General features: G+C 42.8%; 1 protein-coding gene across 1 annotated transcript in view; it reads right to left on the bottom strand.

Annotated features, from left to right (window-relative positions):
- The window catches only part of Armh3 (armadillo like helical domain containing 3), a 197111-nt gene that overhangs the window by 131029 nt on the left and 41427 nt on the right, over positions 1 to 24655 (bottom strand). The window contains exons 10-18 of the mRNA XM_059257121.1: positions 23738 to 23781; positions 22470 to 22530; positions 19999 to 20045; positions 19170 to 19245; positions 16881 to 16974; positions 11403 to 11504; positions 5320 to 5378; positions 1817 to 1882; positions 186 to 255 (exon numbers count right to left, since the gene is read on the bottom strand). Of these exons, the coding sequence (XP_059113104.1) occupies positions 186 to 255; positions 1817 to 1882; positions 5320 to 5378; positions 11403 to 11504; positions 16881 to 16974; positions 19170 to 19245; positions 19999 to 20045; positions 22470 to 22530; positions 23738 to 23781 (619 nt within the window). The remainder of the gene's footprint in view (positions 1 to 185; positions 256 to 1816; positions 1883 to 5319; positions 5379 to 11402; positions 11505 to 16880; positions 16975 to 19169; positions 19246 to 19998; positions 20046 to 22469; positions 22531 to 23737; positions 23782 to 24655) is intronic.

The raw sequence follows: 24655 nt of genomic DNA, 5'->3' as shown, positions 1-24655 counted from the left end.
TTTTTTTTTTTTTTTTGAGCAACAGCATCCTTTCATTGAGCTCTCTAATCATTGGGGTTGATTTACAGAATACACAATAAACAAAACTTCTTACGTAACACGATGAGGAAAAAGCACATCATCCAAAACCTTCATCACGAAAAGCTCTCAATGCCTCAGAAAATGCCCTTCTGATACTCACTCACCCAGGACTGCACACACCAGGGGACGGCAAGGAAGGTTCTTGTCAGCTGCCTTCTTCCTGTGTCTCATCGGCTTCCAAAACACACCCAGGGAGAAGAAAGGGAATTAGCAGACACTTGAACTGAAATCCAATGGTTTATCATGTTTCTCATGCAAATCCAATCTCTCTTACAGAGGTTTACTCTACAGAGTCTACCTTGTCTTGCTCTTTCTAGTGACAGGGGTAAGGAGGGGAAGGTCAGGGAAGTGCTTCTGAGTTATCAATGAAGACCTGTGACAAAAATACAATTTACAGGGGCTGGAGAGATGGCTCAGCACCCAAGAACACTGGCTGCTCTTCCAAAGGACCCAGGTTCAATTCCCAGCACCCACATGGCTGTTCACAACTATCTGTAACTCCAGTTCCTGGGGATCTGACACCCTCTTCTGGCCTCCTCAGGCACCAGGCATGTAAGTGGTACACAGACATACATGTAAGCAAAGCACTCATACACATAGATAAAAAATAATTTAAAAAGTAAAAACTAAATAAATAAAAAGAGGAGAGGATGGTGGCAGCTACACGGTCAGCAACTGTAGCAGTCTGGGTAGGGGAAGTGAAGTTTCACACCGAAACCATGCTGTGAGCCTTTTTAACACACCTCTAACCAAGCTTCATCTTCCATTCTTTCCACCTCTCGGGTGAGTAAAGCAGACTGTTGTCTTATTTAATAAAAACCATACTACATAGTTGGGCATGGTGGTAGATAGCTGTAACTCTAGCATGAAGGAGCTGGAAGCAAGAGAATCAGGAGTTCAAGGCCAGCTCACACTACATAGTGTGGCTGAGGCTAGTCTAGGCTACAAAAGACTCAGTATCCAGGGGGAGCATGACTTAAAAAGACGGCTCAGCAGTTTAAGGCACTTGTCACCAAGCCTGACAACCTAAGTTCAAGTTCCGGGACCCATGTGACAGAGGGAGAGAACTAACCCCACTCCCGTAGGTTGTCCTGACACCCACACTTCCTCTGTGCCACATGCACACAGAGGCAGAGAGGTGCAAGTGAATGTACACACACGCACGTGCACACGCATACTAAATGTAATTTTTAAAATAATGAAAAATGAAATAAATACTGCCTTTTGAAAATAAAAGGCTTATACTTGGATATTTTTTTAAATCTATATTATTATATACTCCAGTATTACTACAGTAGCAATTTGGTTGTGGATATTTCTTTTTTCTTTTCTTACTTTTTTTTTTTTCCTTCTGTTTTGTTTTGCTTTTGGAGACAGGGTTTCTCTGTGTAGCCCTGGCTTCCTGGAACTCATTCTGTAATCCAGGCTGGCCTTGAACTCAGAGACATGCCTGCCTCTGCCTCCTGAGTGCTGGGATTAAAGGCATGTGCCACCACCACCCAGCTGGTTGTGGATCTTTCTATCAGCTGAGCAAGAAACAGCTCTATGACAAACAAAAAACCCCAAGGACAGGCATGGCTCTGCTGAAAAGCCATCATGCCCTGAGCCCTTCAGGCACACTTATCCAGCTACATTTGTTCTTGAGAATCAAGTTCATCCTAACTCAATCAACACACAAAAACTTGCCTACTAAAAATAAGAAGTAAAAAAAAAAAAAAAAGGAAGTCACACTTACCATTCTATGTAAGTTTACTCGGAAATTCATGTTGTCGTCATGTAAAAACGCATTGGCATACTGATCCTAATAAAAATAGAAAAGGTGAGATGTGAGAACTGTGTTTAAGAAACTCAGCTGAGCATGCAGGCACACACCTCTAATAGTCAGCACTTGGGGGGTAGAGAAAGGAGGAAATTCAAGGTCATCCTTAACTATACAGCCATTTTAATCCCAATTTAGGCTATATGAGACCCTGTGGAAAGACAGAAACACAATAAAGATAGAAAGAGCAAGAAAGACAGAAAGAAAGGGGCTAGTGAGATGCTCAGTGGATAAAGACATTTGCCACCCAGCCTGATGAACTGAGTTTGATCCATGCAACCTACGTGGTGGAAATTGATGCCTGCAACCCACAAAGTTGTCCTCTGATCTCTATATGCAAGCCTAGACATACGAGTGCACATGTGCGCACACACGCATACACACGCATACACACACACACAAATAAATAAATAAATAAATAAATAAATAAATAAATAAATAAATAACTGTATTGTAAAAGAGAGAAGGAGAAACAGGAGGAGGTGGGGCGGAAGGGGGAGACAAGGGAAGCAGAAATAAAGGAAAGCACGCAAGCAGGCAGACGTGAACGCAGGCATTTGTAATCTAGCATACAACCCCCCCCCCCCAAAAAAAAAGCCCAGAACAAGGTCTCTAGCCTAGGCTGGCCTCCAATCCCCTCTGAAGCTAAGAATAGCCTTGAACTTCTTCTGATCCTCCTGCCTTCACCTCCGCCTCTGAGTGCTAAGATTACGGGAATACCAATATATGCAGAGGTAGAGATTGAACACCAGATTTGGTCATGCTAAGCAAGTGTTTGGCCAATTGAATTACAATATCAGTTCAAATCCATGGACCTTTATAAACTACTTTCAGGATCAGGAGGAAAGCTAATGTGATAATCCTAGAACCTTTACATCAATCCCTAACTTAAGCCATGAAATTGAGCTTAATTTCCCAGTATGTCTTTAATGGGTCGAAGATCTCTGAGAAAATTAAACACAATAAAAATTAAAATCCAGGGACTTGAAACAAATGATCAGAGGAATCTGTTTGCCTATTCTCTCTTCCTTCCCATCTGCCCAAGAAGTCAGCTGTGTTTGTGACAGCTTGGAGCCTCTCATCGGGGCAATCGGAGCATGTGCAGCCTCCACACGAGGCTCTAGGAATAAGGCAGGCCTGTGCTCTGCTGGGAATGAGTTCAGCACAGCAGGAAGTAACTGCTTTCCTGGCAGCACTGAAGCAGACAAGACCCCTCTCTCTCTGTCTTTTAAAGACTGAGGGACAAATCAAACTCCTCTCACAGTAGATTGGAAATAAACAACCCTTGGCCCTTTCCCAACACCTTCCCGAGATCTGACATGCCCACAGACTCCAATTACTAGGAACTGTTACAATTTGTGAAAAACATCTCCTTTAAAGATTTTCTTTGAAACACTTTTGAACAGCAATTATAGAAGGCCTGCTGTTAATAAGCCCCTCTTCCAGAGCCAGCTTCCCCTAGCCTTGTGAAAAGAGCGCATCTTCCCACAGAGAATACAGGAAGGGACCATGTGAGAGACCACTGCCCCCTATGGACTAGCTTGGCTATTTTCTTAAAAGATAAAGACAAGGGAAGGGGTTCCGACAGGAGAGGCAGAAGCTGTAAATCCAGCTCTAAACCAGCTCAAGCTCCACCACACTCGGGCATCACCAATAGTTAATCCAGCCAAAAGATTAATTAACCCTTCTTCTTAGGAAGAAGCCTCTTCACACAGCTGCTCTTCACTGACAACCTGACTGGCTTTCAAACCCCTGAGAAGTCCTCCTCCATGTATGTCTACGAGGGTGTCACGCAGGGGATCACACTACGGAACCGAAGACTCGTCCTCAATGTGTCTGGTACTTCCCTATACGCTAAGGACTCACTATGAACAACAGGAGAAACAGGGAAAAGGCTAACTGACAAGCAGCAGCATTTGTCTCTCTGCTCCCCGGCCACAGACACACACACCGTGAAAAGGATGCTGCAGGCTCCCACAGCCATGTCTTCCCTGCTGTGCTGGACTACATCACCTCAAACTATGAGTCGAAAGAATTCCTCCGTAAGTCCCTCTTAAAAAATCACATTTAGCCGGGCGGTGGTGGCGCACGCCTTTAATCCCAGCACTCGGGAGGCAGAGCCAGGCGGATCTCTGTGAGTTCGAGGCCAGCCTGGGCTACCAAGTGAGTTCCAGGAAAGGCGCAAAGCTACACAGAGAAACCCTGTCTCGAAAAACCAAAAAAAAAAAAAAAAAAAAAAAAAAAAAAAAAAATCACATTTAGTGTGTGTGCGTGCGTGCGTGTGTGTGTGTGCGCATGTGGAGGTCAGAGAACAGCTTACAGGAGCCGTCAGCTCTCTCCTTCCAGCATGTGGATCCCAGGGATGAAACTCACGTCATCAGGCTTGGTAGCAGGTGCCTTTACCAGCTCAACAATCTCCCCCACGTTCAAAGTGGACTGAGAGAAGTCACTCATGCACACCTCCTCCTCCTCCAGCTCTTGCTCACTACCAAAATGCAACCATTCTCCTCTGCTTTTCTTCTACTCCTCTACCCTCAAGAGACTTTAGCTCCTTTTTGGATTTACTAAATACAAAAGACACAACATGGGCAGCTCCAAGGGGAAAGAAAGGATGGGTTTTCTAGAAAGTTTTAAATCTTTTGGTTAGAACTGTTAAGGGCCAGAAGAATACCGATGGGGGCACAGCTGAGTTGGTATAGTCTTGCCTAGCATGCATAAAGCTCTGGGTTCAATCCCAGCACCACATAAAACCAGGTATGGTGGAACACTGTGTGCCTGTAATTCCAACACTCAGAAGGTAGACACAAAAGGATCAGAAGTTCAAGGTTATCCACAACTACAAAGGAAGTTCAAGGGCACCCTGGACTATAACAGACCCTCTGTCTTTAAAAAAGGGGGATGTTACCAGGCAGTGGTGGCGCATGCCTTTAATCCCAGACTCACAGAGATCTGCCTCTGCTTCCCGAGTGCTGGGATTAAAGGTGTGAGCCACCACTTCCCGACAAGCCTTGAAATTCTAATCTTCCTACCTCCACCTCCAGAGTGCTGTACCATCCCAGTTTTGGGGTTTTTGGTTTTTGTTTTTGTTTGTTTGTTTTGGTTTTTAAAATGTGTTGTTGGGAATCAAAGCCAGAGGGCTTCATAAATGCTAGGCAAGTACTCCGTCAAGAGTTACATTTCCCAGCCACCTAAAAGTTCATTACTAATTCATCTAATAAATGCTAAATGAGTCTACATTGTGTGCCAGATAATGAGAACACAGTAGCTATGGAAGCAAAGGCCCTGTTACCAAAGCTCACATTCTAGAAGAAGGAGATGGACAATACAAAGGACTCAAGTCATGAAACAGGAGTGGGTGGGCAGGAAAAGAACATTCTGGAAGAAACCAACTCACACCCAAAGTCCACAGTAAGACCTACCTCTGCAATACATGTAAGGATAATCAGACAGAGTTTGCCACTGTGAAGCCTGTGTTCATCTGTAAAGAAAAAATAAAGTCTTCTCTATACATGATCTAAATCACATATCAGTAAAGAACAAAGATGTCCACCCTCCAGAGAAGCATTCACAGAAGTCATGAAGGAAGGTGGAGAGACAGTCCACCAGTAACTCATGCCCTGCAAACATGAGGTCTTAATTCAATCCTATGTAAAGGTCTGTGATACAGGCTTGTAAGCCCAGCTCTGGGGAGACAGAGCAACGGGATCCCTGACGCTCACTGGCAGCCAGCTTTACCTACTGGGTGAATTCTAAGCTAGTGAGAAACCTGTCTCAAAAAGAAGGTGGATAGTACCTGAGGAATGACACCCAAGGTTGCCTACACACACACACACACACACACACACCCCACATTCATGAATCAAAATCAAGGTGGTACTAAATTAAGTCTTGCTTCCCTCCTAGGCAAAGGAATTCTCCCAGAAAACTGTTTTTTATCCTGGTAACCTGTAAAATATCTGTCCAAGATGTACCCTCGGAATCACTCCTATTATCACGCCCGTGCCTTTTTTCCAGTTGAACCCAGAGCCTTTTTTTTTTTTTTTTTTTTTTTTTGGTTTTTCGAGACAAGGTTTCTCTGTGTAGCTTTGCGCCTTTCCTGGAACTCGCTTTGTAGACCAGGCTGGCCTCGAACTCACAGAGATCCGCCTGGCTCTGCCTCCCGAGTGCTGGGATTAAAGGCGTGCGCCACCACCGCCCGGCGAACCCAGAGTCTTACATGTGGTAAGCAAGAGCTCCACTACTAACCCATACCCCCCAACCTTAGTGCCTACTTTAAAGATCAAGCAGACTTCTCTTTAAGGTAACAACACCAAAGACACAAGAACCAAAGATTTTTTTTAAAGGTTTTAAGAGCAGAACCAACATAAGAGGATGAAAACATAAAATCCAGAGAATGAATAGGAAGGAATGACCGAGGAAGCAGCTTCAACAACATAACATCTGTTTTTTAAAATTGAGTAGTAGGGCCGGGCGGTGGTGGCGCACGCCTTTAATCCCAGCACTCGGGAGGCAGAGCCAGGCGGATCTCTGTGAGTTCGAGGCCAGCCTGGGCTACCAAGTGAGTCCCAGGAAAGGCGCAAAGCTACACAGAGAAACCCTGTCTCCAAAAACCAAAAAAAAAAAAAAAAAAAACAAAAAAAAAAAAACAAATAAAATTGAGTAGTAGGTTCACATTTATTTTACTACTATATTATTTATGTTTTTATGCTTCATAACATACAAACCAATGCAGGGCGCTGCAAAGACGACTCAGTTCTTAAGAGTGTCCTTTCTTCCAGAGGACTGAAATTCAGTTTCTAACATATATAAAAGGCAGCTCACGACTATCTGGAATTCTACCTCCAAAGGATCTGACTGACACCCCCTTCTGACCCCCTTCTGGCACCCTCTTCAGGCACACCCATGCAACTCACATATATATACACACACACACACACACACACACACACACACACACACACATCACAAAAAAATGAACAAATAAACCCAAAGGAAAGAATTTTATAGATGTCAATTTATACATACATTAGGAAAAAAAAAAAGGAGCCAGGGATGGTGGCGCACACCTTTAATCCCAGCACTTTGATGGCAGAGGCAGATGGATTTCTGTGAGTTCAAGGCCAGGCTAGTCTACATAGTGAGTTCCAGGCCAGTCAGAGCTGCATAGTGAGAACCTTTCTCAAATAAAGAAAAGAAAAAGATGTCTTGTCTGGGACAAAGAAAATGTTAGCTCTACTGCTCCTAAGATCATGTGAGCCTGGGGTTGTGGTTTAGTGGTAGGGCATTTGGTTACCATGGGTAAGGCCCTAGGTTCCATCCCCAGGACCATAATATATATAATAATAATATTAACAATGATAATGAGATCCTATAGCCAGGACATGGTACAGCAAGTCTTGGGCTAAGACACAGGAAGAGATGGGCAACTGAAGCCACAGAACAGCCATTTTTTTAAATTAACTATTCAGCATACACAACCTTGCCCTTGCCATATTTATAATGGCTGTTGGCAAAGATGTATTGCAGTCTATAGACACTTCGACCACTCATACTGGCTATTAATTAGTCCGTAATTTGGGCTTGTTTTATGAACCTGAAGTCACCAGGACAGAAGCTTATATAACTGTTAGAGCTAAAAATGCATTCCAAGAGCCTCAATTCACCGTGTTATATCAAGCAAAGCGAAAAGTTCATTTTTCTGGGTCACATCCATGCAATTTCTTTCTGCTGTAGTTGTTGCAGTATTTGTAGAGAAAGGAACAGGCTACCCATTTCCATACAGAAGCAATAGCCTCGGGAAACTCAGATACACAAGAGTCTTGTTATCCTTGCCTGCCAGATCTCACTTGCCAAGTCTCAAAGAACCAACCGCCTCAGCAGTTCCCAATGGACTGTTCTATGTTAGGAGTTGGTGACATGGAATATTTGCATGGAGTTATTCCCTGTGTAGCTCTTACTCTTGAAAGAGTAACTCGAGATACGAGAGACAAAGCCCAGGTTTTCAAGGTGAAAATCTCCGATAGCTAAAGCACTGAACACAGCACAGTTTAGGTTCACACAGCAGGCCTCTTTCAGCTCTGGCAAGTCTTCATTTCCCATACTGATCCTTCAGCTTTCCAACCTCCGTCTACCAGGGTTTTCTCCTCATTCCAGAGCCCCTGAACTCCTTTCTAGAGCTCTTGAAAACCCTCCTAACAGAAACCTGCTCACTTGGCAAACGAAAAAGCCTTCTGAAGTACAAACCATGCTGAAAGGAGCCGCAGACTACTCCTGAAGCAGTACACTCTCCTCACAGAAAGCAAGGCAGCAAAAACAATTGATTTTAACAATTTTTGGTTCTATAATGAAATTGGATTTTATGATATCTGGGAATCTGAAGTTATTCACAGACCATAAGTTAATAACTAAAGTGGGCATGGTAGTACACATATGTAGTTCCAGCACTTGTAAATAGACAGGAGGATCAAGGGTTCAAGGCTAGCCTACAACAGAACAAGTGTGAGGCCAGCCTAGGATACTTGAGACAAAGAAAGAAATCAAGAAAGAGAGGGGGACAGAGAGGGAAGAGAGAGAGGGAGAGAAGCTTTCATCAGAAAAGCTTCTTATTGCAATATCCCGTGATGTGGTGGTCTGAATGAAAATGGCCCCCATAGGCCCATTGGGAGTGGCACTATTAGGAAGTGTGGCCTTGTTGGAGTGGGTGTGGTCTTGTTGGAGGAAATGTGTCACTGGGGGTGGGCTTTGAGGTTTCAGATGCTCAAGCCAATCCCAGTGTCTCTTGCTCACTTCCTGCTGCCTGTGGATTTATTTGGCACTCTCAGCTCATTCTCAAGAACCATGCCTGCTGCATGCCACCATGCTCCCCACCATAATGATAATGGACTGAACCTCTGAACTGTAAGCCAGCCCCACTTAAATGTTTTCCCTTATAAGAGTTGCCATGGTCATGTTGTCTCTTCACAGCAATAGAAACCCTAACTAAAACACCATGGTTAATGCAGAAACCAGTAACTGCCAAAGCGTCAAAACTATGTAATGGTAGAATACTTGACCTTAAATGGGACGGTTTTATCACCTGCTCCAAGGCTCAGGAAACAACAGGGAAGAGGGAACAAAAAGAATGTAAGAGCCAGAAGATAGGGAGATATGCAGCAAAAAGGCATCTTCTGGATATGATATAGAAATTGCATTCATCAACTCGCTGTAGTTATGGTTATATACACAATACCTACACAAGTCTGGGCGTCAACATTTCATCATGGATATGGAAGGGCCCGTGAGGAGGAGGACCCATCCTTCCTTCTGCGACTACTGGCAATTAACAACTACTGAGGAAGGAATGTCATTTTCTTCAGTGGTGTAGCTATGGATAAATCACCCTTGCTCCAGAAAATAACCTCCCGCCCACACTGAGCGAGAAACCTGTGATTAAACCCAGGGGGAGATGGGGGGGGGGGGGTTTGCTACAGATGGTCTCAACAATCATTGCTCTTTCAGAAGACATGACCTTGGTTCAGTTCCAGCACTGACAAGACAGCTCACAATTGTCTGTAACTCCAATTCCAGGAGATCCAACACCCTTTCCAACCTCCATAGGCTTCTGTACAATACATGTGGTACAAAAACATGCTCTCAGGCACACACACATGCACATAAGATCAAACAATATTTATTTTTTTTTTAAATTTATTTATTTATTATGTATACAGTGTTCTGTCTGCACATATCCCTGCAGGCCAGAAGAGGGCACCAGATCTCATTACAGATGGTTGTGAGCCACCATGTGGTTGTTGGGAATTGAACTCAGGACCTTTGGAAGAACAAGCAGTGCTCTTAACCTCTGAGCCATCTCTCCAGCCCCAAGATCAAACAATATTTAAATTCAGTAGGAAGACATGAAGTAGGATGGGGGTGAGAGGTACATAGAGGTGTGATGGCTCAGTGGTTAAGAGCACTGGCTGCTCTTCCAGAGGTCCCAAGTTCAATTCCCAGCAACCACATGGTGGCTCACAACCATCTGTGATGAGATCTGGTGCCCTCTTCTGGCCTGCAGGGATACGTGCAGACAGAACACTGTATACATAATAAATAAATAAATCTTTAAAAAAAAAAAAAAAAAAAAAAAAACACTCCTATCCATAAATAAAGAAATCTTCAAAAAAAGAAATCAGGATGGGGACTTGTTGGGAAGAGGCTTTCGGTGGGAGAAGGACAAAGATCAAAGATCAGGACCAAGCATGGTGGCGCATGCTTTAATCCCAGAACTATGGAGGCAGAGGCAGATGGATTTTTGTGAGTTCAAGGCCAGGCTGGTCCGAATAGTGAGTGCAGGCCACATAGAGCTACACAGTGAGTCCCTGTGTCAAAATTAGAAAACAAATGAAGAAAATTTAAATCAGACTAAAAAACTACTAAAATTCATTATGTAAATGTATGAAACTGTCAATTTTGTAAAAATAAGAAAGAGAAAGATTTGAGGGATAACTGGAGAAACTTGAATATGAACTGAATTTTACACGCTGTTAGAGAGCCATTGTTGGTTTTTTGTTTGTTTTGTTTTGTTTTAGATATAATGACATTTTGGATATCTATGAAAATGTTCTTAATTTCCGGAGATTTGGGCCAAAGCACTTAATTGTGAACTAGAGTGATATCTGCAATGTCCTTTAAAGTGATACAGCCAAAATAACAGCAATTTAACAGGAATTTAAGGCAGACCAGATACTGCAGAATGTCAGTGGGATACAGGTGGTCACTGTACAATTACTTTAAGATAGATGATAGATAGATAGACAGACAGACAGACAGATAATCTCAATTTGTTTCAAGACAACAACAACAAAAAGACAAAAAAAAATCAAAACCAAAAAGAGAGAGGAAGCCACAGAAAAATGAAGGACAGAAGACCAGTAAATGAGGAAAAAAAAGCACCCTTTCCAGCAGGCAGCTGGCATGATGGTGTTCTGCTGCAGTTCTGGGGAGGCTGTGCCCAGGATCTCAAAGGCCCTCACCTCACAGGAAAACAATCCCAACACTCAGTTCTCTCCCTCTTCCACGCTGTACCTAGGATTAGTGACATTTCTATTTTAAGTGATAAGAAATACAGTCCTCTGAGTCTTCTCTACACAAGAGACCTCTAATTCACCACAAGCTAACGCTTTTAGTGTGTGTCCTCAGAAGGGAATTCCCTGAAGCATGCTAATCCCCCTGCCCAACTTCCCACACAGAAGAGCATGCATCCACTTACCAAGACCTGCTAAGAACACTTAATGACTTTTGTGGGGGCCAACTTTCTTTCCTTTTCTATATTTAAGCACTCTCCTCCAACTTTAGGTTTTCCCAACGCCACCTAATTGTCACCCAACAGTGAGAAATCACTGTTTTCCAGAGAACCAGGTCTGTCACCTGCACAGGAGACCCCAATGGTTCATAGGTCAAAGCCTCAAAATACAGACGAGGCTCTTTATGATGTTAGCCAAACCTCCAAGGTAGCATGTCTTACCTTTAGTGTCCTGCATGACAATCGAGCTATACTTTAAGAAGGTTATCAGTAAATTACTGGTCTGTACATCTGCATCCAGGGAGAGTTCCACAGAACTTATAACTGGAATAGAACAAAGAAAACACTTAGCCCATAACATATTCCACCTAACACTTCTACCCACATAGCCAATTGCCAGCAGGCAAGAAAATGACTAAATAAGCTTTTCCCACAACAGAAGGAGGACCAAGTACTTTCCATAAAACTTCTATCTACTCTCACTAGGCCTCTAGGGTCTCTATGCCCCATGTTCTCTCAAAACCTGTCAACCTTCTTTTTCATCTAGGGTCAATCCAGAAACAGTTTTTCTCCTAACATCCTAGAAATGGATGTTAATGCTATTCCAATCCCAAGTCATCAACAGCTGAAGGTCCTTCTTAGAGGCGCTGTTCTTTCTAACTAAAGGAAAAAAGATATAATGACTATAAATGAGCCCTGCTTTGATGAGTCTCTTGTTAAAGGAAGAGTTCTCCCTAAAAATTGAGAAATTTGCTCAATATCGAGAACAAGCCCTATACTACTAAAAGTACCCAAGCTGGCCGAGCAGCAGTGGCGCATGCCTTTAATCCCAGCACTCAGGAGGCAGAGCCAGGCAGATCTCTGTGAGTTCAAGGTCAGCCCGGTCTACAGAGCAAGATCCAGAACAGGCACCAAAACTACATGGAGAAACCCTGGGGGGCGGGGACATGGACGGGACCAAGCTGAAAGCAAAAATTGAGGCAGAACTATATTCAAATGCTACCCCTTAATCTCTTCCCTGTGAAAAGGAACCTGAAATGCAGTTTCAGACAGAAAACAGGTGGATATTATGACTAGCATCCTGGAGTTGGAATTTTACATATCTGGCCTCTGTTTCCAAGAGAAGAGCCTTTCATCTCCAGTTCTGGCCTCTCTGAGTCGTGGCCCCAATGAACAGTGGGGAATCAGACCAGAATTGACCCAATCACAACGGCTTTAACTTAGCGCTCCCAAGATTTAAAGACTTTAAATTAGAATTAGTCAACTTGTGATGTGCTTTAACAGTGTCTAAAACACAATATATTCACAAAAAGAGCCTCAAGACGGCCCAGGGACATTTAAAAATCTATAGCACTCTGCTATATTTTAAACTACGAACACACTGCTAGGTTTGGGGTATTAGTCATAGTATGTATTCATGGATCCCTCTGGAGTTATTACAATGCATGCAGAGGACATTTATTAACAATGGGAAACACTGTACATTATGGTTGCACAAGACACAGCAAAGAGCCTTATTAGAGGAAATTAGCATGCCCAACTCTTGGCTATTTCCCCATAATTTGGCCCCTTAAGAACAAATAAAAGAGAAAATTATTTTTATACTGAAATACTGAAAGGTTTCCTGGACAGACTGGGCTATAGAGTGAGACCCTGTCTCAAAAACAACAAACAAACCTCACAGGTCTTACAGGCTGTCATTTCAAACCACAGCCATTTTGAACTCAGAACCTATAATCATTCCTTTGTTATCTAACTGGTAAGTGGAAGTTTTACCCCACTCACACACAGCGATAACTAGAAAACTATCTTACATAATATGTAGAAATATAGAACTATATATATTTTTAGTTTACCAGAAAGTCCTCTCATGCCAAGGCGGAGTTGTCAAATGTCAAATCTGAGCTGCGAACAAATGTTACAGCTAACTGCTGGCTTTTAAAAATAATAGCACCAGTGACATACCTTTAAATATAACTGGGCTACAGAGCAGCACTATAATTAAAAACCAAAAATTGAAAATAAGGCTATAATACTTAGGACCCCTACAGAAAGGAAACAAGCTAGGAGAGAAGGAAAAGGAATAAAATAAAGGCAGAATCAAATCCTCACAAATTAAAATCTCCTTCCTAAGCAAGCATCATTCCTTAACTGTTGCCTTTCTAACTCTTCCCAGGAGCTTTTGTCAAGAGAGACAGTCATCTGAAAGTGGGCTGACTTGATCTTCCCACTAGAAGACTGAAAGCTCTGTGGTTGTAGGTAAGCACAAATCCTGCCATTGCATAATCAAGTGTGTGGGTGAAGTGTTCACAATCAACAGCTGAAAGGCAGTTCTCTGAAGCATCCAAACCCCAACATCACATGGAACTAAGACACACACACACACACACACACACACACACACACACACACACATATGGCTTTGGATATCCATGGTAACGAGGCAAGCGTCATCCTTAAAGAGAAAGTACAACGTTTCCATTGGCTTATCCAGTGACCTGAATAAACAGACAAGTAGGCAATCCTCACTATGCCTCTCATTAAGATATTTTGGAATTTGGCTTTCAATTGTAAACAGATCCAATTTGCTGTCATATATCTGAATATCAATGACAGTTCCTTGCCATACTTCTCTGCTGCTTATACTGCCTTAAAATTTGAATGCACAGTGCCATATAAAAATGTGGTGGCACACACCTTTAATCTCAGCACTACGGAGGCAGAGGCAGGCAAATCTTTGTGAGTTCAAGGCCAGTCTAGTCTACAGAGTGAGTTCAAGGACAGACAGGACTACACAAAGCAACCTTGTCTTGAAAAGCCAATATATAATATATATATAAAATATAATATATATATATGTATGTATGTAGGGGCTGACCCTAACATCTACCATCTATGACCTGAAGGGACTAGTCCTGTGGAACCATAGCCACAGGACTTCCATGACTCAGGCAACAGCAGGATATCTGAGGGGAGTTTCGGTGAGGGTCCAGTATTGATGGTGTGCCAGAAGCCAGAGGCTCTGAGCCAGGCCAACAACTCATTGCAATGAACATTTGCAAGTAAAGCTCTTTGGGCCAAAGGGTCTATCTACTGTGTGACACATGGAAGCTCCCAATACCACTATGACAATCAAATGTGTGACGGAGAGGCAGGCAAGACAGAAGACAAAAGTGGATTTCTGGCTTTTTGTTGAGGGGAGGGGAGGTGGCTACAAGGTGGAAGGCAGCCATGAAGAACTGGGAAATGAGTGCAACTGGGATACATGAGGTGAAATTCCTAAAGAATCAACAAAAAAAATGTTACATTAAAATAAAAATGTAGGGGCGGAACCAGTGGTGGCACAAACTCTTAATCCCAGCACTTAGGAGGCAGAGGTAGGTGGATCTTTTTTTTTTTTTTTTTTTTTTTTTTTAAAGATTTATTTATTTATTATGTATACAGTGCTCTGTCTGCACATATCCCTGCAGGCCAGAAGAGGGCACCAGATCTCATTATGTATGGTTGTGAGCCACCATGTGGTTGCTGGGAATTGACCTCAGGACCTTTGGAAAAGCAAGCAATGCTCTTAACCTCTGAGCCATCTCTCCAGCCCGGTAGGTGGATCTTGAGTTCAAGGCCAGCCTAGTCTACAGATGAGTTCCAGGACAGACAGGGATTCACAGAGAAACACTGTCTCAAAAAACAAAAACAACATAAAACAAAACAAAACAAAAAATATATATAAGGGCTAGAGTAGAAAAAAAATCTTGATAATTATGTGCAAAGCACTAGTTGGGACTTGGGGGGGAAATGTCAAAGAAACTAAGAGGGACACTTCACATATGAATTGGACACATAAAGGACCAAAGTTACTTCTCTATGCTTTATAAACCATTATTAGCTGGGCGGTGGTTGTGCAAGCCTTTAATCCCAGCACTCAGGAGGCAGAGGCAGGTAGATCTCTGGGAGCTCAAGGCCACCCTGATCTATAAAGCCAGAGCTGTTACACAGAGAAACCCTGTCACAAACAAAACAACAAAACAAACAAAAACCATTATTATTATTACTATTATTTATTATTATTGGAGGGCGCTCACGTGCCATGACATGCACATGAAGGTCAGAGGACATCTCTCTTTCTACCTTATGTGGATAACTAAGGGATCCAATTCAGGTTACCAGGCTTCTACAGCAAGCACTTTTACTCACTGAACCATCTTGACCGTCCCAAAGTTGGATATTTCTTACACCCATTTACACAACATGAGCTCAACATTTGAAGTATAATACCAAGTATCAATGTGCATTTTTTTCAATTGTTTCAGACAGGGTCTCATAAAGCCCAGGTTGGTCTCAAACTCACTATGTAGCTGAGGATGACTTTGAACTTCTGATCCTCCTGCTTCTACCTCTGTCACAGACATGTGCTGCAATGCTAGACTTCCGTAAGGTGCTGGCCATCAAATCCTGGGCCTTGTACATGCCAGGCGAGCACTTTACCATTAAGCAACATTCTCGGCCATATATTAGATAGTAAAGTATCTCCCTTGAGCCTCTCAAGCACCCCAAGAATACTTGCCTCTGCCTCCCAAGAGCTGGGATTAGAGGTGTGCCACAACCACAATGCTGGCTAGTAATTTTTTGAGATGTTTCATACAGCCAAGGCTGGCCCTGAACTGATCCTCCTCCCTCCAACTCCTCCAGCTGGATTACAGACAGACACTATCATACGGGGTTTGAAATAATTGGCTTTTTTTCTTTGAAGATTTATTTTTACAATTTTTATTCATGTGGATGTGCGTGTCTGTGCCTAGAGAGCTGGAGTGTTAGGTTCTCTGCTAAGAACACGCAGTTGAGAGCTGCCTGATGTGGGTACTGGGACCTGAACTCCAGTCCTCTGTAACTGAAGTATGTGCTCTCAGCCCCTAAGCCACTCTCCAGCCCCACATGCTGTTTCCTTACACATGGAAGAAAAACTCCACTCAACTATCTTTCCAAATTTTACTCTGGAACTTCAGACAGACTAAAGGATAGCATCATATACTTTCTCTTCCTTCTCTCTTTCTTGTTTTTAAGATAATCTTCTGTGTTACGGGGCTGGTCTCCAATCCCTCTGCTCAAGTGGCTCTTCCACCCCTGACTCCAAATGCTGGAATATTGGGCACATGACACAGTCCCCAGCTCAGACAAATTTCTTCCTTTTCTCTTTCTCTCCTTCCTCCTCCTCTGTCTTGGGCATTAACCCTAGTGTTCACGCACGCCAGGCAAGGCACCTAGCACTAAATTACGTTCCATCCCATTTTCAGTTTTGAGACAGGGCCACAGTAAGTCCACCAGGTTGGCCTAGAACTCCATATGCGAAGCAAGCAGGCCTTCGACCTCAGCCTCCACGTAGCCAGGATTACAGATGTGTACCAACACTAATTACCCACTTAAACAAGTTAAAAGAATTATTATTTAAGGAATTAACAAATGTATTATTTGCTCAATACATCTGTGCTTAACATTGAAAGATCCAGAATCAGCCAGGCAATGGTGGTACACGCCTTTAATCCCAGCACTCGAGAGGTAAAAGCAGACAGATCTCTGAGTTCGAGGCCAGCCTGGTCTACAGAGGGAGTTTCAGGACAGCCAGGGCTGCACAGAGAAACCTTGTCTCTAAAAACTAAAGGGGAGTGAAATCATATTAACCAAGAACACAACCAAAGCGGGCCTCACCATCAGAGGAGGGCGGAGTGGTCCCAAGTGGTGTCACTGGGGCTGCAGGGGCAGGGCTGACGGGGGTTGTCACTAACCCCATTTCTGGATGGCTCTGAAAGAGGAACAGATGCATAAGAAAACAGAAAATCTGGTTCTCTTTGAGTATCCTCTACTAAACACGCTTCCTGGCTTTCCAGGTTCAAAATGAGACTAACAGCTCATGAGGACCTGCACTTAGTGCCCCGAATGCTCCATTCCTATTGATGCCTGCCTGCTAAGCTCTAACAAGAAGCACTGTGGGCTAATTTTCATTATGAAATTTGGGTTCCATTACAGAAGTTTTTCTGTAGAGCCATATATTAAATAAATGAATGAATGAATGATTCACATGTATGAACTATTTTCATGACCATAGAACTGACAAATAGATGTAAGTAAACTAAGGGGATACTAGGAACTGTAAAAAGAGCTTATGCTGATGGCCGCCTTACTGTTAAAAAAAGGAAAAAAAAAAAAAGAGTATGTGGGCTAGCAAGATGGCTCAGAGGATAGGGTACCTGTTGCCAAGCTGATGAGCTAAATTTGGTCCCTAGGCCCCATATGGTAGAAGGATAGAACCAACTCCCAAAAGTTATCCTCTGACCTCTACATTAACACCACACACACACACACACACACACACACACACACACACACACACACACACACTCTAAATGTAAGGAAAAAAAACATGCAAGAATATGTGGAGTGTGAAGGCAGAGGCAAAATCTAGAGTGGACAACATAGATGGCCCCTGTGTCTTTGGCCTTCCTCAGCCACTGCCACATCAACTGGAAGAAGGAAGCTCAGGAGCAGCTCTTTGCATGTTTGTCTGTGTGAGGACGTCAGATCTTGGAGTTAAGAGACAGCTGTGAGCTGCCATGTGGTTGCTGGGAATTGAACCCGGGTCCTTTGGAAGAGCAGCCAGTGCTTTTAACCACTGAGCCATCTCTCCAGACCCAGTCCTTTCCCTTTCTCACCTCTTCTTCTTGAGTCAGTTATGGAATTTGATAGACAAGAAACTTGGTGAAAATAGTAGATAAACTTTCTTACATCATTTATAAAAACTAGTAAGAGTCCAAACACAACCCAAAACAGCACATTGTTTTCAAAACACAGCCTTACTTTTTAGTTAAAATTCTACTAGTGGATTCCTTCAAAAGAAACATAGACACAGGCATGGTAGCATATGATTTGCTATAATCCCAGAATTCAGGAAGCAGAAACAGGTGAATCTCTGAGTTCAAGGATAGCCTGTAAGGCCTACACAAGTGAGATCTGTCTCACTTTAAAAAAAAAAAAAAAAAAGAGGGGGAAATGAAGAAGGAAACTTACAGACATATTTTAAACAGTGTGACATTAAGATGAAAACACTTCAGCTTTTTAAGATAGTTTTCCTGGGCTACAGTCCTAGTGTGTTTAGTCCCCTCCCATGCCAACTAGCCCTGAGGCGTATGAGCAAGTATCTTGTATCTTCTTGGCTTCAATGTGTGTACACTGTCTGTTAACAGCTAACACATCCTAGTGAGCATGCTTTTTTACTATATTTTCTGGTAAGAAAATGGCCTAAGTGACTTGGCCTAGTCTATCTCCACTTGTAATTCCATAGAGATTTAGAAAGAAGACAGCCTAACCGAAAAACCCCATATACTCCATAGAGCAAATAATACCAGCAAATTCTGATAGGTAAAATGCAGTGATCTCAACTCTATTTTTATTTTTCATAGTTTCTGCATTAATTTTTTATTTATTTATTTTAAATTTTATGTTCACTAGTGTTTTGCCTGTATGTATGTCTGTGTAAAGGTGTCATATCTCCTGGAACTGGAGTTACAGACAGCTGTGAGTTGCCATGTGGATGCTGGGAATTGAACCTGGGTCCTCTGGAAGAGCAACCGGCACTCCTAACTACTGAGCCATCTCTCCAGCCCCTCAGATGGACTTTTTAATGGAATAAATCTGTATAAAATTCAAGGAGAGTTCTGAGGATACAGCTCAGAGAAAGCATTTGCCTAATATGTACAAGGTTTTGGATTTGCTCCCACAACATCACAAAAACTAAAGATAAATAAATAAAATGAAATTTGAGGGAGAAAGGGATTGGGGAGGTGGGTGTGTCTCACTTTGCAGCCTGATTGGCCTGGAACTGGACATATAGCCCAGGCTGTACTTAAACTCATAGAGATCCAGCTGCTTCTCTCCCCAGTACTAGTATTAGGGTGCAGGCCACCACTCCCAGGCAGGATTGGGACTTTTAAGATAACCAACCTGAGCTAACACTGTGATGAAGTTTCTATTTAAATGGACAGCTTCATAAAGTGCCAGAAGAATGGCCTCATTGGTTCTAAAAAAAAAAAAGAGAGAGAATAAGGTTCATTCTTAGAGAATAGAGAATATAAAACATTATAACTACGAAGAGCTCCTCACTGTCAATCCCTCTATTTACCCTTTGGGTATATGCAAAAGAGCATGGGTTGAGAACCTGAAGCCCTGGGACCAGTTCTTCCCACCCCTACCCAGCTAAACCTGTAAGAGGCTGACAGCCAGCCTTAGTCACTTCATTCCAAAGACAAAGCTAGTAAAGATGACCTAACACTCAAGAGGCAGAGGCAACGGGATTGCTACAAGTTTGAGGCCAGCCAGGATCTATACAGAGAGTTTCAGGGTAGCCAGGAATACACATAGCAAGATCACATCTCAAAAACTTTATTTTTTATTTATTTTTTTCTTTAAGACAGGGTTCTCATGTTGTCCAGATTGGCCTCAGCTCACCACATAGCAGAGGATGATGGTAAACTTCTGATCCTCCTATCTTCACCTCAGGAGTGCTAGGATAACAGGCATATGCCAATCATACTCAGTTTATTTAATGTTGATGATCAAGCCGAGGACTTTATGCACGCTAAGCAAGCATAATTCTATCAATCCCAGCAGAGATCTCCAAGAATCCATTGTTGCTTAAAACCCAAGAAACACTTCAGAATTCATCAAAAAAAAAAAAAAAGTTTTAATCTGTAAAAGGTTGTCAGGAGGTTACATTTTCTACTCTTTGCTCTCATATTCAGCAAGAGAGCCCACACAAAGTCCAAGTACTTACTGTACCGAGATCTTCTCAGGGGCATCTGCTATGAACATGCTGCCCACCTGTGGAAGGAAAGAGGAATCACAGATTTTATACAGGAGGCAGGAGAGAAGCTCTGTGCCTAAGAATTCAATCAGTGAAAAACAGAACAAGCAACTTTGGACCATCAGGAAACCACACAAACCAGCCCACTTTGAAAACTGTAAAAGACTTACAAATAATAAATGAAATGATAAGATCCCCACTAAACCATCTAGACTTTCCGTGTGTAAGTTTAGTAACAACATCAGGGTGGATAGCAACCTAAATATTCTAACCGCTGCAGGTTTCCTAGAAGCTGCTTATTTGCAGTCAGAAACCAACTGACGAAGAACTTCAAGCTTGTCCTGATACCTGCAACTACAATCCCAAACTCACAAGTTCAAGGTCAGTCTGGGCCACACAGGGAGTGGGGGCCAACCTGAGCTACAGTGTCCGAACTTGTCTCAAAAGGAATGAACGATAAAGGAATTTTAGACTTCAGAGAAAGTAGGCTGATATCAAGCAGCTGGAGCTGTCCATGTGGAGCCCATCCTCCCAGAGCACAGGACTTTAGCTTACACACTGTCAGGGAAGGCAGACAAGCAACTGGCACAAGCTGCTTCAATACGTGGGATCAGAAGTCAGATGTGAGGGTGCACAACAGCAAGCTAAGTGCTTGAAAGGTAGAGGAAGGGTCAGGAGTCAAGGTCGGCCTTAGCTATGTAACAAGTTCATTGCTAGCCTGGGTTTCATAAGGCCCTACCTTAAAAGAAAAAAAATTAAAGATGTCTGAGAACATCATTATATCTAATTAATATCATCAAATATCAACATCAAATTCAAGCTTCCATAGCCTCTGAGACACTTCAGTGATTTGTGTCTCAGGTAAAGCATTTATAAGAGTCTTTTGAAATTAGGCTCTAAGAAGAAAAAGGGTAAGAATGCACAGGCACCAGGAGGAAACTGCCTGGGGTGGGAAGAACAGTTGTTTTGTGCACTGAACTCAAAACACTATCTCAGCTCTAGGGCACTTGGATACTACTGCCCCCCAAAGACAGGTTCCAAATCTGCCTATATTTTAGGACTCAGTAGACTTCTAGATCTCCCTATCTTTCTTTTTTCCTTTTTACACTTTTTACCATTTTTTATCTTTTTTAAAGATTCTGTATTACCAGGAGGTGGTGGTGTATACCTTTAGTCCCAGCCTGTTTCTTCAGTGTTTGCCTAGCATTCCCAAAGCTCAGGTTCAATCCTCAGCATATGTCAACAGAGCATGGTAGTGACATGCCTGATCCAGTCACTAGGGATCACATGGGCACAGAAGACCACAAAAGAGCACTGGGGAGGACTCCATCTATACCCCTCTATTCTGTGTTCTATAGTCAACCTCCAAACAGAGCCAACTCATTCTTAAAAATGGAGTGTTGACTATGTTGCTCAAGTTGATCTTGAATATGTAGGCTCAAGTAATCCTCATCTTACCAAGTAGCTGGGACTGCAAGGCCAATTCTTTTGTTATTATTGCTGTTGTTGTTGTTTGAGACAGAGCATCTCTACACAGCTTGGACTGGCTTAGAACTCACTTTATTGAGTTCTGGCACCACACTCATAGAGATCTGCCTGTCTCAGCAAAAGTCTACATTAATGTGCACCTTTTCTATCTTTCTTTCACTTGGTTGGTTGGTTGGTTTTTGTTTTGTTTTGTTTTGTTTTTTTGGTTTTTTGAGACAGGGTTTCTCTGTGTAGCTTTGCGCCTTTCCTGGAACTCACTTGGTAGACCAGGCTGGCCTCGAACTCACAGAGATCCGCCTGGCTCTGCCTCCCGAGTGCTGGGATTAAAGGCGTGCGCCACCACCGCCCGGCTGGTTGGTTGTTTTTGAAACAGAGTCTCATTATGTAGCCCTGGCTGGCCTGAAACTCAGAGAGTTTCCTGCCTCTGCCTCCGAAGTGTTAGAGTTAAAGTCATGCATCACCATGACAGTTTCCTTCTTTGTTTTTGAAACCAGATTTCTTTATGTAACCCAGGCTAGCCTCAAACTCATAATTTTCCTGCCTCAGCCTTCCCAATTATGGGATCAATCCACTACTAAGCCCAGCTGTACTTTTTATTTACTAATTAGTCAGGGAAAAAAAAATCAGTCCTAGAAAAATCAGAGCTATTTAACCTGGTTTTGGAATTTCATAAAAATGCTATGGTTCCAACCAGAGTCTGGTGACCCACAACTGTAACCAGAAAGACTGTCATGAGTTCTAAGTCAGCCTACACTACAAACTGAGTCTGTCTCCAAAAAGTAAATAAATCAAGGAAATACCATTCTAAATCAAATCAAATCTGCTCTGAGTACCCACTCTCTCCTCCTCACACCATTACCTCAAAGATATCTGAACTGAGCCCAAATTTGCCCACCCCTGAAGGCTTCCTGTACTTCTCAACAGGAAGGGAAAAAAACACAAGCAGAACTTACCATATTTGTTAAGGCAGAGAAAAAACCACTCTGGTGTTCTTCTTCCTTGTCTTTATACTGCCTAAAAAGATAACTAAATTAAACTTCAGGATTTTTTTGTCAAGTATATATTCAACCCTGACATTCTAGGTAATCAGGGCAGAGTACTCTCAGAATGTCTGACTCCAGAACTAAGGCATGATGACGCTCTAGTCACGGCAGTCCCCCGCAAGCTGAGAGGCACCCATCTGCTCTTGAGGGAGTGTGTACCAAAATGCCTGGCTACTTTGGGAGAGACTTAGAAAGCAAGCTGCAAAAGTGTGAAATTCCTCTGGCATATGGCTGATCTAGTTATTTCCCAAACAGATGATGACTTGAAAAGTGTGGCAGTGAAAATTCTTTCGGGCTGTGACAGTGAAAACCTTGTCTGTTTGAAGGAGGAAGAAAGTTGAAGAGCTAAAACATTTGTGGAGATGGGACATAGGGGCTGGCCCTTAGTGGGTTTACAGACACTTCTGGTTTCCATTCATGGAATGCCAAATCCTACCCAATCCATTATCCATGGGATGAAGGAAAGCAAGCATCATGTTAGAGAGCCCGAAACTAAACAAGGCCTGTGGGAAGCTGAATCACTAATGAAAAAGAAACAATTGGTTCATGAGTGTATTTCAGTAACAGAGGTTGCTCTTAGCTTGCAGAAGGCCCTGGTGAGTTCAGTCCCCAGGGGAAGGAAGGAACGTATTCACATCTGTCAAATGAGACCTAACTCAGTATGCTTTCGCTTCCTATTCTTTTAAAGAATTTTAGCAGAGGCAGAGGCAGGTGGATCTCAAGGTTCGAGGCCACCCTGGTCTTCAGAGCAAGTTTCAGGATGGCCAGGGCTACACAGAAAAACCCTGTTTTCTTTTTTAAAGAATTGTAAAGTGGTGTTTCATGAGCTTTCTTACATAGAAAATGGTATTTACATGACACACTGGATAAAATGGGAAAGCCTGCTTTGTAGCTATAGAGCTAGTGAAATGCTCTATAACAAAATACCAAGGCTGAAAAAGAATGTACCTAATTGTTGAAAGGTGGACGCTAACTTGAGGGCGACTTTCCCCTGGCATTAGAAAACAAAGCCCCTCGGATACCATCAAGCTGAGCAGATGCAGCTGCATGCAGCCAGACCTCTAACTATGCTTTTGGGATAGGTTAGGAATTTTTACCTAAGAACTCTAACAAACCTCTTCCCTACTCACCCAGTTCAAGTGAAAATGAGCCTTTTCCCCGTGGAAAAGTAAACTCACCTGTTGTACTCAGATAAAGCCTGAGTGATCACAAGCCCCATTCCCTGGAAGAGAAAACACAGTACAGCTGGAGTAAGTAGGGAGCCTTTGGGTGTTGGTGGTACTGCTGTAGCTCAGCCGGGGGACATTAAACCCCAAAAGTCTACACCCAAGAAGGGCTGCCAGGAGGCTGACATCAAGAGCAGAAGTTCTAAGTACAATTTTTGTTCATTTGTTTTGTCAAAGCAGCAAAAATCCTAAACCAAGGAGAGTGAAAAGCATCCTCTTTGGAAAGATTGTTATCTAATTATTTTGCTTAATGTTCCCAAAGACCATTTAAAATAGAGTAACAAGAGGCAAAACAGAGCAGTTCCCAGGGATCCTTTTCACTTCTGAAGAGACGATGAAGCTAAAGATTCACACAAAAAGACTCATATAAATCCCCAACAGCCACACAAAGGGACAGTGAGTCTTGGATTAGATGGGGATGAATATAGGCAAGCCATTCTCAGGCTACAAGAAAGTGGGAAAGGGGCTGGGGAGAGGGCTCAGTGGCTAAAGGCTATTGCTGCCAAGCCTGAGGGCCTGAGTTCAATCCCCAGGACCCACAGAGTGAAAGACGAGAAGTGACTCCTGCAAGTCATCCGCTGACTTACACACACTTTTACACACACACACACACACACACTCACACTAAATAAAACAATAAATTTTTCATGGTGGTGGGTCCTTTGTTTTGTTTTGGTTATTTGTATTTACTTTTGTTTTGTTTTGTTTTGAGACAGGGCCTCACTACAAAACTAGCCCTGGCTGTCCTGGAACTCACTACATAGACCAGGCTAGCCTTGAACTCAGAGAGATCCACCTGCCTTTGCCTTCCAAGTGCTGGTACTAATGTGGCCAGCATAATTTTAAAAAATTGAAGAAAAAAGAAAGGGA

This window comes from Peromyscus eremicus, chromosome 1 (assembly GCF_949786415.1).
Source record: "Peromyscus eremicus chromosome 1, PerEre_H2_v1, whole genome shotgun sequence".
Taxonomy (NCBI): Eukaryota; Metazoa; Chordata; class Mammalia; order Rodentia; family Cricetidae; genus Peromyscus; species Peromyscus eremicus.
The sequence above is the reverse complement of the archived record's forward strand: the minus strand, read 5'-3'. Positions and strand labels throughout refer to the sequence as shown.